Below are 14,636 nucleotides of genomic sequence, written 5' to 3'. Positions count from 1 at the left end.
AACTATTTGCAGAAACTTTAGCCACCTCTGTACTGCTGTCATCCCCACCAGTGTCCTCCTTCAATCCACCTGGGCAAGCTCCTCTCTCATGCCTCTGTCATTCCCTTTTTTCCATCGTGATACTGAATCTTGTGGCTCATGGTGATCCTCTGAGTCTCTGGTGGGTTAATTAGGTCTGGCTTATTATTGTCATGTGACCTGAGATGCATTGAAAACCTGGTCTTCTATACTGTTCATAAGATCAAATCATTATAACCCAAAAGTTAAAAGTAAATTTTATTATCAGAAGTACTATATGTCTAAATGTACCTTCTTGAGATGCATTTTCTTGCAGGCATTTAGGCATTTACAGGAAAGTAAATGCAATAGAATTTATGAAAAACTGTACTTTATGACTGACAAAATAAGACAAATTGTGCATGTAATAAGAAGATAAATTGCTAATACTGAGAAGTTGAGTTGAAAGTAAGTCTGTAGATTGTGAAATCTGTTCAGAGTTGAGGTGAGTAAAGTTATCAGTGCCTTTTCAGGCACCTGATGGTTGTTGGGTATTAACTGTTCCTGAACCTGCAGGTGTGGACCCAAGGGTTCTGTACATCCTGCTTAATGGTCATAGTGAGAAGAGGACGTGGCCTATATGGCGGGGTCCCTGATGATGGATGGTGCTTCTTTGTGGCAGCATTCCTTGTACGTGCTCAGTAACAGAAAGCTTTGCCAGTGTTGGGAATTACACAGCGTATTTAGATAAAACAAGATAAAACAATAACAAAATGTCAAGTAAAGTGTAACAGCTACTGTGAAAGTGCAGTGCTGGTAAACGATAAGGTGCAAGATCATAAAGTACATTGTTGCTTGTGTCTGTGCAGAAAATTAGTCTTCTCTTTAAAGACTGGTATTTGTTTCATACATGCCTTACCATAGTTACCGCAGTTCAGACCACCTCAACGACAAGAAATAGTCTGAAAGGTAGGAGCAATATTTGAGCATTCAGTCTGAACAACACCATGCAATTACATCAGAATGATCTTTGCATCCATTTTTAAATTAATCTTTTCATGCCAATGAAAATGTTGTTTTTTGTTTATAAAATTTTGTGAAATTTGTTTTTTACTGTATTGCACTGTACTGCTGCTGCAAAACAGTGAATTTCAGTGTTATTCCAGCTGATTCTGTTATCAGCTTTTAATTAAGAGATCTTCAGTAGGAAGAGCAGAAAATCAGATTGGAGACAGGAGATGGCAGATACTGGAATGTGGACAAACAAGTAATTTACTAGAGAAACTCAGGAGGTCAGACAGAATCTGTGGGTGGAAAGGAATTGTCAATACTTTGTGTCAGAACCCTGATTCAGGATTTCGCCATCAACGATTCCTTTCCTTTGATAAATGTTGCTTGACATGCTGAGTACCTCTGTTGCTCTATAAAATCAGATTGTAAGTAGAGTGAAACAACAGAACCTGCTGTATATGGAGTCAATGCGTGAAGTTAGCATTAAAGGAATGCTGCTCTTCATTGCAAGTAGGTATGTCAGTAAGTATAAGGCTCCTGGTGAAGCATATCTGGAGTATTGCATACCATTTTGATCTGCTTATTTCAGGAGAAGCTTCACTAGGTTTCTTCGTAAGGAATGCTTGATGAGGTTGAGAAAAGTCTCACTGGAGTGAAGTAGAATGAGACATTTTGAACAATCCGGATGTAGCTACTAGGAGGGTGTTCCCTCAGAGGTTTGCCAATCTTTGGAATTCCTATCCCCAAGAATTGTGGATGCTAAGTCCTTGCAAGTATTGAAGGCTGGGTCAAGGGTTATGGAAAACTGGCAGTAAGATGGAATTGAGGCACAGATCAGTTCAGCAGTGATCTTATTGAATCTTATTCTCTAACATTTGTGTGAAAATATCTTTACTAATATCCAGCTGAATGGCCTATGTCTAATGTTGGAATTATTTAATTGATTTCTTTTCATGTCCTCAAATTGGACATTATTTCAGTGAACATATTAACTCCCTCTGTGAACAATTAAGCCATTGCACACAGAACTGCAGACAGTTCTCCATCCTTGTCTACTGTGGTCTTTTTGTGGATTCACTTTAAGGCTGTGTTTTATCATTGGTTCAGTCAAAGATTGAAAGTATGTACACAGAATACAGCCGTGAGATTCGTCCTCCCACAGGCAGCTACGAAACAAATACCATGGAATCCGTTCAAGAAAACATCAAGTATCCAAAGCGTGAGAAAAGAACAAATTGTGCAAATGGCATAAAGTGAGCAAACAACACATAGAATATCAAAATCAAACCAGGAGTCCAATAGTATTCAATTTAGTTCAGTTCAGCACCGCGCTGGTAGCCCAGTCCATTCCTTGCAGAAGCACCCCAGTATGCACGAATCGGCCCGAGCAAACCACTCAAAAACAGAAGAGGAAGAGTAACAAAAATCCAGAAACACAGGCAACATGAACTTCACAGTCCCCCAAAACGAGTCCATGGCCTCACCAATCAATCCTTGCAATATGGATCCTAAAACACCTACATTTTCATCCGATAGCAGCTAGTGACAGGGGGAGGAAGGCCACTTAAAAACATCTGTAGTTTGTTAGCTTATTTATGCATATTTACCTCCATTCTGCTTTTAATCTGCTCCTTTGTCTAACGATCTTAGAGAGGGTAATAAATCAGTCATGATGGAATGGTAGAACAGATCCGATTGGGTGAAAGGCCTAATTGTGCTTATGGTCGTAATACAACTTAAGTGTTTAAAATTACAGGGCAGGGGAGAGGTGATGGAAGGAATCAGAAAAGTCATAAGGAAAGATTGGGAAGTGATAAGATGGAGGCTGTGCAGGGGTGGGATGAGTGACTGAAGTAGTAAGTAGCAAGTTTACAGTGATGTGGACAAGAAACCACTTTCCAGTTGGAGAGCCTCCCTCTTGTAACTAATCGTCCAGTTTGAAATGGAGAACTGTTCTCACTTCTGTGGTAACTGAATCCTGCAGCAAGTCAAGGCTATGTCACCCGAGATGGAACAGATAGCCTTTAATAGGATGGCAGAGGGGTTAGGTTAAAACCAATTATCGTCTTCAGGGGATCAGTTTAGAGGAGATAATTAGACAAGGTTGCTCAATGTAATTATTGTTACCTTTTTTGTCATGTTTTGCTCAAGTATTACCATTGAATGATTCAGATTAGCGTAAGTGGTTAATGTGAGAATTAAAAGCCTGCCAAAATTAGAAACTTCAAAACTGGCAGGATTGCTGATGTGGATCTCATGTACACAATGATGTTAGAGACAGGACACAGCTCAGTGGTGCATCTGGTAAGGAGGCGGGGGCGGTGGTGAGGACACTGAACAGGACCTGAAAAGGCTGCAGAATATTGTAAACTCAGCCAGCTCTATCATGGGCATGAACCTCCCCAGCTTCAAGGAAGGTGTTACTTCAAAAAGATGGCATCCATTATTAAGGGCCCCCATCACCCAGGACAACTTCTTTTCTCATTGCTCCCATCGAGGAAGAGGTACAAGAGCAGAAAGACCCACACTCAACATTGTGGGAACAGCTTCTACCCCTCCACCTTAAGATTTCTGAATGAATGATGAAACTATGTACAGTACCTCACTATTGTTAATTTTTTACTCTCTTTTTGCACTACGTTTTATATATATATATTTTTTAAATTTTTTATTGCAATGTACTGGTTCTGCAAAACAACATATAGTACTGTGCAAAAGTCTTAGGTGTGTGAATCTAGGGAATCCAAGACTTGCATGGTACTTTAGTAATTTGGTATATAACTGTACTGCTGTTGGGGAAAAAAAGCATAGTATTTCATGACATATGTGAGTGATGATGAACCTGATTTTAATATGGGTCTTTATTGTAGACTGAGAGTGGGAAGAGGGCAGGGAGAGGGGAATCATAAGACCAGAAGAGCAGAAATTTAGCCCATCAAGTCTGCTCTGCCATTTCATCATGGCTGATCCATTTTTGCTCTCAGCCCCAAATTCCTTCCTTCTTTCCTCTATCCCCTCAATCAAGAATCTGTCAACCTCTGCTTTAAATATTCGAACAGACTTGGCCTCCACAGCTGCCTGTGGCAGCAAATTCCACAGATTCACCATTCTCTGGTTAAAGAAATTCCTCCTCATCTCCGTTCTAAAAAGAAACACTCTATTCTGAGGCTGTGTCCTCTGGTCTTGGACTCTCCCACAATAGGAAACATCCTCTCCACATCCTTTCACCATTCGACAGGTTTCAATGAGGTCACCCCCTCATTCTTCTGAATTCCCGTGAATATAGGCCCAGAGCCATCAAGTGCTCTTCATGTGACAAGCTGTTCAAACTTGGAATCATTTTTGTGAGCCTTCTTTGACCCCTCTGAACCCTTTGAATCATTATTGTGAAAAGGAGAAGGGAGGGAGCAGGAAGCACCTGAGAGACATTCTGTAATGATTAATAAACCAATTGTTTGGTATCAGATGACCTTGCCTGGTGTCTCTGCACACCCTGCCCCTGGCACTCCCTCTCTGCCTCCTGTCCCAGACCCCTCCCATGGCCCTCCACCCTCACCATTCCCAACATCCTTTACAAACTCACTCTCTGCTTCAGTACCATGCAAAAGTCTGCAGTGCGATAGCTATATATAGGTATGTGCCAGAAACATTTGTAATAGTACTTTATGTCAAGGATATGAAACCTGATTCTGATTCTGATTTCATTTGGAAAGCAACCCCTTTTTTTTGGAGATCTGAAAGTAGCTGAAGTTTTAAGACAGAATATGTTGTGCAGGGTAATCCTCCATACTGTTCCTGACCCACCTCCGAAAGAAATGCACTGCTTTGCCCTGATGAAATTGACAAGCTTGAAGGTGTAATTGAGCAACAAGGGTGACCTTAGAGACAGATTGTGACATAATCTTGTGTATTATAATGAAGATGAAGCTATAGTGCACTGTTTTATTTACTGAAAACAAGGTATTGCTGTGTGATTTTTATACATTTTTCATGGAGCATCCAAATAGTTTGGTTACTCATTTTTCCCTTGGGCCCAAGCTAGATGCCGATTGTTACCCGGATCAGTTCTGTCGTCAGCTCTAAGCTTCTAACTGTGTGGAGTTGGAGGTTATCCCTGTCACCTGCCCAGCATTTCAGGAGTTGTTTGAAACAGTGGTACAATGGATTCAAAGACAGCTAGATGCTGGAGTGAGAATGTACTGTAACTGTTCAAGACAGCAATATGGAGAAATTTATTTAACCTGGGGTAGTGAAGTTTTGCAATTCGTTCACCGTCCAGTGAGCATTTTCCACCCAGGTTTAGATTCATAGGTAGTAGTGGAATCAAAGTATAAATGGCTGTTTCAGGAAAATGGTGGTACTGCCAGAGTTTAGCCAACATCTCATGGAATGGTTACCCAAGTGTAAGGGACATTGCACCCATCATTTGAGGCCTTGGTGTTAAAAGACTTCACTCATCTGTTGAGTGATGCTTTTTGAAGAGTAGAGCAGTTCCTGTTATATCATCCACGTTAAATTTCAGTTAATTTCCACATATTCTTTTGCTTGAATGGAAAGACAGCCCTGAGAGCTGTGCTGTGTGTGACATTTTGTTGGATGTTAAATATCTGTTATATTTCTGAAATTCCAAAAGTGCTGCAATAGTATTTAATTGACTTAACATTCCTTTGCACAATGATCTCTTGGTGGATAAGCATTCCGGAGACAGTGAGTATACCTTGAGATCTCCTTGGATGTGAGAAGGAGCAGATGGTATTGCGAAGTATTTTTAATTGGGGGAGGGCTGAATAACTACACATTTGGAGTATTGTTGTCCAATCTGGCTGCCTCATTACAGGAAAGATGTAGAAGCTTTAGTGTATGGGAGATTTACCAGGATGCTGCAAAATGAGAGAACATGTTTGATGAGGAAAGGCAAAGTGAACTAGGACTTAACTACTTGGAGGATGAGAGAAGACTTGCTAGAGGTAGAGTTGAAGTCAGTAGTTTACGTACACCTTAGGCAAATACATTTAAACTCAGTTTTTCACAATTCCTGACATTTAATCCTAGAAAACATTTCCTGTCTTGGATCAGTTAGGATCACTATTTTAAGAAAGTGAAATGTCAGAATAATAGTAGAGAGAATGATTTATTTCAGCTTTTATTTCTTTCATCACATTCCCAGTGGGTCAGAAGTTTACATACACTCTGTTAGTATTTGGTAGCATTGCCTTTAAATTGTTCAACTTGGGTCAAACATTTTAGGTAGCCTTCCACAAGCTTCTCACAATATGTTGCTGGAATTTTGTTCCATTCCTCCAGACAGAACTGGTGTAACTGAGTCAGGTGTTGCAGGCCTCCTTGCTCGCAGAAGATTTTTCAGTTCTTCCCACAAACTTTCTATCGGATTGAGGTCAGGGCTTTTGTGATGGCCACTCCAATACCTTGACTTTGTTGTCCTTAAGCAATTTTGCCACAGCTTTGGAGTTATGCTTGGACTCATTGTCCATTTGGAAGACCCATTTACGACCGAGCTTTAACTTCCTGGCTGATGTCTTGAGATGTTGCTTCAATATGTCCACATAATTTTCTTTCCTCATGATGCCATCTACTTTGTGAAGTGCACCAGGCCCTCCTGCAGCAAAGCACCCCCACAACATGATGCTGCCACCCCCATGCTTCACAGTTGGAATGGTGTTCTTCGGCTTGCAAGCCTCACCCTTTTTCCTCCAAACATAACGACGGTCATTCTATTGCCAAACAGTTAAATTTTTGTTTCATCAGACTAGAGGACATTTCTCCGAAAAGTCAGATCTTTGTCCCCATGTGCACTTGCAAACTGTAGTCTGGCTTTTTTATGGGGTTTTGGAGCAGTGGCTTCTTCCTTGCTGAGCAGCCTTTCAGGTTATGTCGATATAGGACTCATTTTACTTTTGATATAGATACTTGTCTACCTGTTTCCTCCAGCATCTTCACAAGGTCCTTTGCTGTTGTTCTGGGATTGACTTGCACTTCTCATGCCAAAGTATGTTCATCTCTAGGAGACAGAACACGTCTCCTTCCTGAGTGGTATGATGGCTGCGTGGTCCCATGGTGTTTATACTTGCGTACTATTGTTTGTACAGATGAACGTGGTACCTTCAGGCGTTTGGAAATTGCTCCCAAGGATGAACCAGACTTGTGGAGGTCCACATTTTTTTGCCTCTGAGGTCTTGACTGATTTGTTTTGATTGTGTTTGTAAACTTCTGACCCACTGAAATTGTGATATAGTCAATTAAAAGTGAAATAATCTGTCTGTAAACAATTGTTGGAAAAATTACTTGTGTCATGCACAAAGTAGATGTCCTCAACGTTCTGCCAAAACTATAGTTTACTAATATGAAATCTGTGGAGTGGTTAAACAATGAGTTTTAATGACTTCAACCTAAGTGTATGTAAACTTCTGACTTCAACTGTAGATAAGAGGCAAAGATAGAGTGGACAGCCTGTGCCTTTTTCCCCGGATAGCAATGGCTTATACGAGATATAATTTTAAGGTGATTGGAGGAAAGTATACAGGGATGTCAGAAGAATTTTTTACACCAGGAGTGGTGAGTTTGTGGAATGCCCTGTCAGAAGAGGTGGTAAAGGCAGATGCACCATAGACATTTAAGAGATTCTTTGGCACATGGATGAAAGGGAAATGGAGTGCTGTGTGAGAGGGAAGTGTTAGATTGACCTTGGAATGAGTTCAGAATTCGGCACAACATGGTGGGCTTAAGGGGTACTGTTCTCTGTCAATGCACATTGTTTTAGGTTGGTTGAAAAAGGTGATTGCTAAAAACTTTAGTGCCTTTATTTAATCCTGACGTGTTTGATGTACAGTTACATGTTAGCAAATAGCTTATCTGTGGCGAGCAGGACTAATTATAGACAAGAGAAAATTTGCAGGTGCTGGAAATCCAAGAAACGCATACAAAATGCTGGAGGAACTCAGCAGGCCAGGCAGCATCTATGGAAAAAAAGTACAGTCAATATTTCAGGCTTTGGCCCAAAACGTTGGCTATACAAATTATAGACACAAGTTTCCGAGCTGAAATTGCTGTTGTAACTGAGCTAGCTTCTGCAGGCAGTGTTGGGTGCAGAAATCTAGAACAAATTTGGTTAAAATTTTTAGCCAACAGTAAATTCAATAGGTTGTAGATTGAAGTACAATAAGTAAATGGGACTGATGAGCATAGATTGACTACTGGACAGGCTTGGGGTGAATGATTTATGTGTCTTGGCAGTTGTTGAAGTTTGAAATAGAAGGTTTTGCCAAATCTTGCTTTATTCTCCAAATATTCAACCCATCCATTGAAAAGCTGAATTAATTTGTTTAAACCTGTTATCTGAGGAGAAGTATTAAATATGTGGATGCCTTACAGGTGTACACTTCCCCCCCCTCTGTGTTTTCTGGCTGTGCTCTCACATTTTTCATATTTTGATGCTGCTTATCTTTGCTTTCGTAGTCAATTTTGTGTGCCTTTTAGTTATGGTCTGACATCGGTGGTGGGGAAAATGCTAGAGTACCCGGTTATCAAAGATGTGATAACAGCACATTTGGAAAGAGGTGAAATCATCGGACAAAATCAACATGGATTTGTGAAAGGAAAATCATGTCTGATGAATCTTGTAGAATTTTTTGAAGATGTAACTAGTAGAGTGGATAGGGGAGAGCCAGTGGATGTGGTATATTTAGATTTTCAAAAGGCTTTTGACAAGGTCCCACACAGGAGATTAGTATGCAAACTTAAAGCACACGGTATTGAGGGTATGGTATTGATGTGGATAGAGAATTGGTTGGCAGACAGGAAGCAAAGAGTGGGAATAAACGGGACCTTTTCAGAATGGTAGGCAGTGACTAGTGGGGTACTGCAAGGCTCAGTGCTGGGACCCCAGTTGTTTACAATATATATTAATGATTTAGACGAGGGAATTAAATGCAGCATCTCCAAGTTTGCGGATGACACGAAGCTGGGCGGCGATGTTAGCTGTGAGGAGGATGCTAAGAGGATGCAGGGTGAAAGGAAGCATTCACAGTGGTGAATCTGTGGAATTCTCTGCCATAGGAAACAGTTGAGGCCAGTTCATTGGCTATATTTAAGAGGAAGTTAGATATGGCCCTTGTGGCTAAAGGGATCAGGGGGTATGGAGAGAAAGCAGGTACAGGGTCTGAGTTGGATGATCAGCCATGATCATACTGAATGGTGGTGCAGGCTCGAAGGGCCAAATGGCCTACTCCTGTACCTATTTTCTATGTTTCTATGGTGCTACTTCAGACAGCAGGTGATCTCTTTCCTCTAGGTACGTAATTTCTGTTAACCTGCAAGGAGGATAATAAATTTATCTCTCTTCCACCATTTCCTTCCCCTTCTCATTCCATTTTAGGAACTTCCCAGCCTCTATCTGTAGAATTTCCTGATTAACATTGACACCATGTAATTTAGTGTAACACAATGCATTGTGGTATTGCAAGCAGTCCTGATGCTGCCATTATCAAGAAGTGCATTCCAAAATCGATCAACTATGAATCTGTGTTAACATGCTTCATTTCTGGATGAGAAGCTTGTGGGTTCATTCCATGCCTGCATTTGACCCCAAGCCCTCAAAACCTCTCCTACCTATGGACTTATCTAGATGGCTTTCAGAAGTTGCTAATAATGATTTCTAGATGGTCATTGAAATTGTGTGCCGAAGCTTTGATATCCCTTACAGACCTTACGTCTCCAATCTGAAGGCTATGCCCTCTTTTTTTCATGTACCCCACTACTAGAGAAGAAAGATGATGTATCCCGTTGATGCTGCTCTGTCAGATCGTCCCTCGATCCACTATATTCCAGAGAATTAAGTCCTCTGTCAGCTGACATCCCAAAGTAAAAACTGACTGAGTGATACCCAGGTAGTCTTCCTGAAATATCAAGTCACATTTCATGGACAAGTTGGAGAACTCTCTTCCTGTTTTGGTGTATTTTTATCCCTCAAACCATGTGATTAAAACATCTGAAGTAATAGTTCTGCTGCTCTTTCTGAGAGTTTTGCTAATATAAGTTACGATCCATGGAGTCGACACTATAGGGATGGCTCCACTTGCAAAGTTCATTGGCAGTAAAGTCCTTTGGGACGTTTCAAGTTTCTGAAAGGTTCTAGATAAATGAAAGTTCTTTCTTTCTTTCCAGTGCAGCATGTCTCCCCATTTCCTGTCCTGCTGTGCAACCTTCTGGTAGATTGCCTCTTCTAAAGGCTTTCCAGTTTTACCAAAAATACTGAATTTCACCTGACAGAGCAAAAGGACATTTTGATGCTTAACATAAATTAAGGAAACCTGGATCCGTTTTATCTACAGACAGAAGAAATGTGGCTAACCAGAAGTTAAGCGTTGTGTTGGAAGGCATCCCTGGACCATAGCTGATGAAAAGCTTTTAAAATCATCTCAACCTCTGTCTTAATTAAAATTTCAAAACACAATGAGCACAGTAAGTACAGTCAGTAGCTTAGCCTGAGTGTTAACTTCGCAGCTGAGCTTTATACTTTGTCTTAATAATTTAAATACAAACATAAGATGATGAGGTTCGCCATTTTTTAGGTGGTGTTATACACATAGTGAATTTTGTAGTTTCCTTCCTCCTCCAATGTAAAACAGTAGTGCAGTGACACACTTTGAGTAGAGCAGTTGCACATATGAGGAGCACTTGATGGCTCTGAGCCTGGCTTGTGTTGATGGAGTTGAGAAGAATGAGGGGGGAATCTCATTGAAACCTATCAAATATTGGAAGGACTGGATAAAGTGGACATGGAAAAGATTTTCCTCTAAAGGGGGAGTGTCTAGGACCAGAACACGCAGCCTCAGGATACAGGATATTCCTTTCGAATAGAGATGAGGAATTTCTTGAGCCTGCAGCTGATGAATCTGTGGAATATATTGGCACGGACCGGCTGTGGAGGCCCCGGTCATGGGCAAATTTAAACCGGAGGCTGATAAGTTTTTGATTAGTAAAGGTGTCAAAAGTTATAGGAAGAAGATAGGAGAATGAGGTTAAGAGGGATAATAAATCAGCCATGATGGAATGGCAGAGCAGAATTGATGGGCTGAATGGCCTAATTTTGCTCTTGTGTATCGTGGTCTAAGTGTTTGCCTACACAATAAATGTTTAAAAGAAAATACAGTGACAGAAAGCTGAGTAATTGAATAGAGCAAATAGAACTAAACATTGCCTGCAAGTGGCTCATAGAACTCAGCAACAGTCCTAAAATCTGTCTGATTTACAGTGGAGTCTTTGGTTATTCATGAAAATTACCACAGCTCCACTCACTGGGGGTGAGCTTCAGGTCACTGTATTGCAAAGCTACTCTGTTCTCCTCAGAGATTGCAGTCCTTTTAATAGGTGGCATGCTACACACTCAAAATGTGAGTATCACTATTAGTTTGCCAACGCATTTTGTCAACATGTTATCTTAAGCTAGTAAAATGTCAGTTTGGAGAGCAATTTTATTTTCATTTCATCTAATAGTCAGATGGGTAGTTAGACCCCAGAGTTCCAATGAATTTTTAATAATGGAATGTTGGTAGCACTAGAAGGGTATTATTTACTGCTCATCGGGGCTGTATTGAGTGTAGGACTGAAAAGGAATTTGTCTCGTTCTGGATTTCACCTGTTTGTACAAATGCTGTATTTGATTTTTCTATTTGCATCTCTCTCCCCATTTTGAAGATATCATTTTATGCAAGTATCCTTACTAAATGCATCACCTGTCATTTTTCTGTTTAAAGTTGCTCGATTCTTTAAATCTTTTAAAAACTGACTGCATGTTAGTACAATAGCCACGTACTTTGTACTTTGTACTTTGGACTTTGTGATATGGTGCAACTCAAACTACCTGCGTCTCAATATCACCAAGACCAAGGAGATGGTGGTGGACTTTAGGAGATCTAGGCCTCATATGGAGCCAGTGATCATTAAGGGAGAATGTGTGGAGCAGGTTAAGACCTACAAGTATCTGGGAGTACAGTTAGACGAGAAGTTAGACTGGACTGCCAACACAGATGCCTTGTGCAGGAAGGCACAGAGTCGACTGTACTTCCTTAGAAGGTTGGCGTCATTCAATGTCTGTAGTGAGATGCTGAAGATGTTCTATAGGTCATTTGTGGAGAGCGCCCTCTTCTTTGTGGTGGCGTGTTGGGGAAGAAGCATTAAGAAGAGGGACGCCTCACGTCTTAATAAGCTGGTAAGGAAGGCGGGCTCTGTCGTGGGCAAAGTACTGGAGAGTTTAACATCGGTAGCTGAGCGAAGGGCGCTGAGTAGGCTACGGTCAATTATGGATAACTCTGAACATCCTCTACATAGCACCATCCAGAGACAGAGAAGCAGTTTCAGCGACAGGTTACTATCGATGCAATGCTCCTCAGACAGGATGAAGAGGTCAATACTCCCCAATGCCATTAGGCTTTACAATTCTACCGCCAGGACTTAAGAACTTTTTAAAAGCTATTATTAATGCTTTTTGAGATAGTGATTTAGATGCATATCATATTTTTTATTTTTTTGCTACAACAAGTGTATGGGACATTGGAAAAATAGTTGAATTTCCCCATGGGGATGAATAAAATATCTATCTATCTATCTATCTATCTATCTATCTAAATTTTACCATTTACAAGACTCTATGAATATTAGGCTATTTTCTAAACATGGATCATATTCAGAAATCAGAGGTGCAAAGGGACTTGGGAGTCCTTGTGCAGGATTCTCTAAAGGTTAACTTTAGGTTGAATCTGGAAGGCAATTGCAATGTTAGCATTAATTTAAGAGAAGAGGAATGTAAAAGGAAGTTTGTGATGTTGAGGCTTTATAAGGCATTGGTCAGACAGCACCTACAGAATTATGAACAGTTTTAGGCCCCTTATCGAAAGAAGGATACGCTGGCATTGGAGAGGGTCCAGAGGATGGTCACGAGAATGATTCCAGGAAAGAAAGGGTTAATGTATTGGATGGCTCTGGGTCTTTAGAAGAATTGGGTGGGGGGGGGGGAAGAAACTCATTGAAACCTGTTGAATATTGAACAGCCCAGATAGAATGGATATGGAGAGAATGTTTCCTGCACTGGGGAGTCCAGAACCAGATGGTGGTGAATCTGTGGAATTCATTGCCAGAGATGTCTGTGGAAACCAAGTCATTGGAGAAATTTAAAGCAGAGATTAATAGGTTCTTGATTAGTCAGGGTGTGAAAGGTTACTGGGAGAGGGCAGGAGAATGGTATTGAGAGGGATAGTAAATCAACCATGATAGAATGGAGGAGCAGACTTGATAAGCTGATTGACAATTCTATTCCTGTGTTTTATGGTCTACATTCTTTATAATGTGTGTATACATGTTGCATGAGTCTACTTACTTCAAGTGTGGATCTCTGAGTAGAAACAGTAAGCATTAGAAATCAGTCAGTGCTAAGAACGTACAGCCTCACGCATCTACAGGGTCTCCCTTACAATTGTGAACCACTTCACTGCTGCATCAGCTCTTCTCATGTGCATTCCCTTTCCCAGAGACTACAGCAGGCATTGTGTTAAATACAAAAGCTACTTGCCCTGTTCATGGGATCAAAGCATTGGAAAGGCCATTCAGCCCATATTGCCTGTGCCATCTCTCTTTAAACTACTCAATAAGTCCCACTCCCTTCTGACTTTTCCCACTATCTGAATATTTTTTTCCTGGTCTGTTAAAATCAGATTAAATGCTTTTGTTTTTTCCCCCAACTATTTACTGTATTCTAAATCACATCAAAGTACTCTGTCTCCTCTCAATGCACCAATGATTTCATCCCTGCAGATGTTGTATCTTTTAGTGACCTGCACATTCAGTGTCCCTCCTTTCACAATTAAATTACCTTTGATTTTAAAGAGCACCCACACTAAACTTCTCTATGACCTCGGCTGCATTCTCGTCACAGCTGAAGTCCCAGTCCTGATGAAATGTCTCAAAACAAAACATGGACTGTTCATTTCCCTCCATTGATGCTGACTGACCCATGGACTTCCTCCGGTATCTGTGTATTGCTTGTTTATTGTGCTACTCTCATTCTCAGTGTAATGTAGGTGAATGAGTAAAAGATCACAAAAAGAAGACCATTGCACCTAACTGTGGGGACACAGCTTAGTCAGTCTGATGCTCTGCAGATCTCCCCATTATCCCTGAAACTTGCTACTTCATTGTCAAGCTTCCAGATGCATATATTGGTTTATTATTGTCATATATGCTGAGATGCAGTGGAAAGCTTGTCTTACACACTGTTCATGCAGCTCAAATCATTACACAAGTGTATTGAGGTTGGTCAGGGTGCAGAATAAAGTGTAAGAGCTACAGAGAAAGTATAGTGCAAGTAAACGAGCAAGTACAAGGTCATAGCAAGGTAGATCATGAGGCCAAATGTCCATCTTATCATACAAGAGTCTGATAATAGTGGGGTAGTAGCTGACTTTGAGCCTGATGGAATGGGCTTTCAGTGTATTGTATCTTCTGTTCAGTGGGAGGAGGATGAAGAGAGGATGTCCAGGGTCGGTAGGGTCTTTGATTATGCTGAGTGTCATTCATGAGTTTGCGAGAAGTACAAAGATCTTGAAGGATTAGCATTT

The 14,636-nt window shown here is 40.8% G+C and overlaps 1 protein-coding gene across 2 annotated transcripts in view; it reads left to right on the top strand.

Annotated features, from left to right (window-relative positions):
* The window catches only part of rnf4 (ring finger protein 4), a 55,922-nt gene that overhangs the window by 13,995 nt on the left and 27,291 nt on the right, over positions 1–14,636 (top strand). The window contains exon 2 of one of the 2 annotated variants that reach the window (XM_073047942.1): positions 10,356–10,485. The exons of the other annotated variant lie outside the window; for it this stretch is intronic. Within the exon in view, the coding sequence (XP_072904043.1) occupies positions 10,477–10,485 (9 nt within the window). The 5' untranslated portion in view covers positions 10,356–10,476. The remainder of the gene's footprint in view (positions 1–10,355; positions 10,486–14,636) is intronic. 2 annotated transcript variants of the gene reach the window in all.

This window comes from Hemitrygon akajei, chromosome 6 (genome assembly GCF_048418815.1).
Source record: "Hemitrygon akajei chromosome 6, sHemAka1.3, whole genome shotgun sequence".
Classification (NCBI taxonomy): domain Eukaryota; kingdom Metazoa; phylum Chordata; class Chondrichthyes; order Myliobatiformes; family Dasyatidae; genus Hemitrygon; species Hemitrygon akajei.
This window is presented reverse-complemented; position numbering and strand designations above follow the sequence as displayed.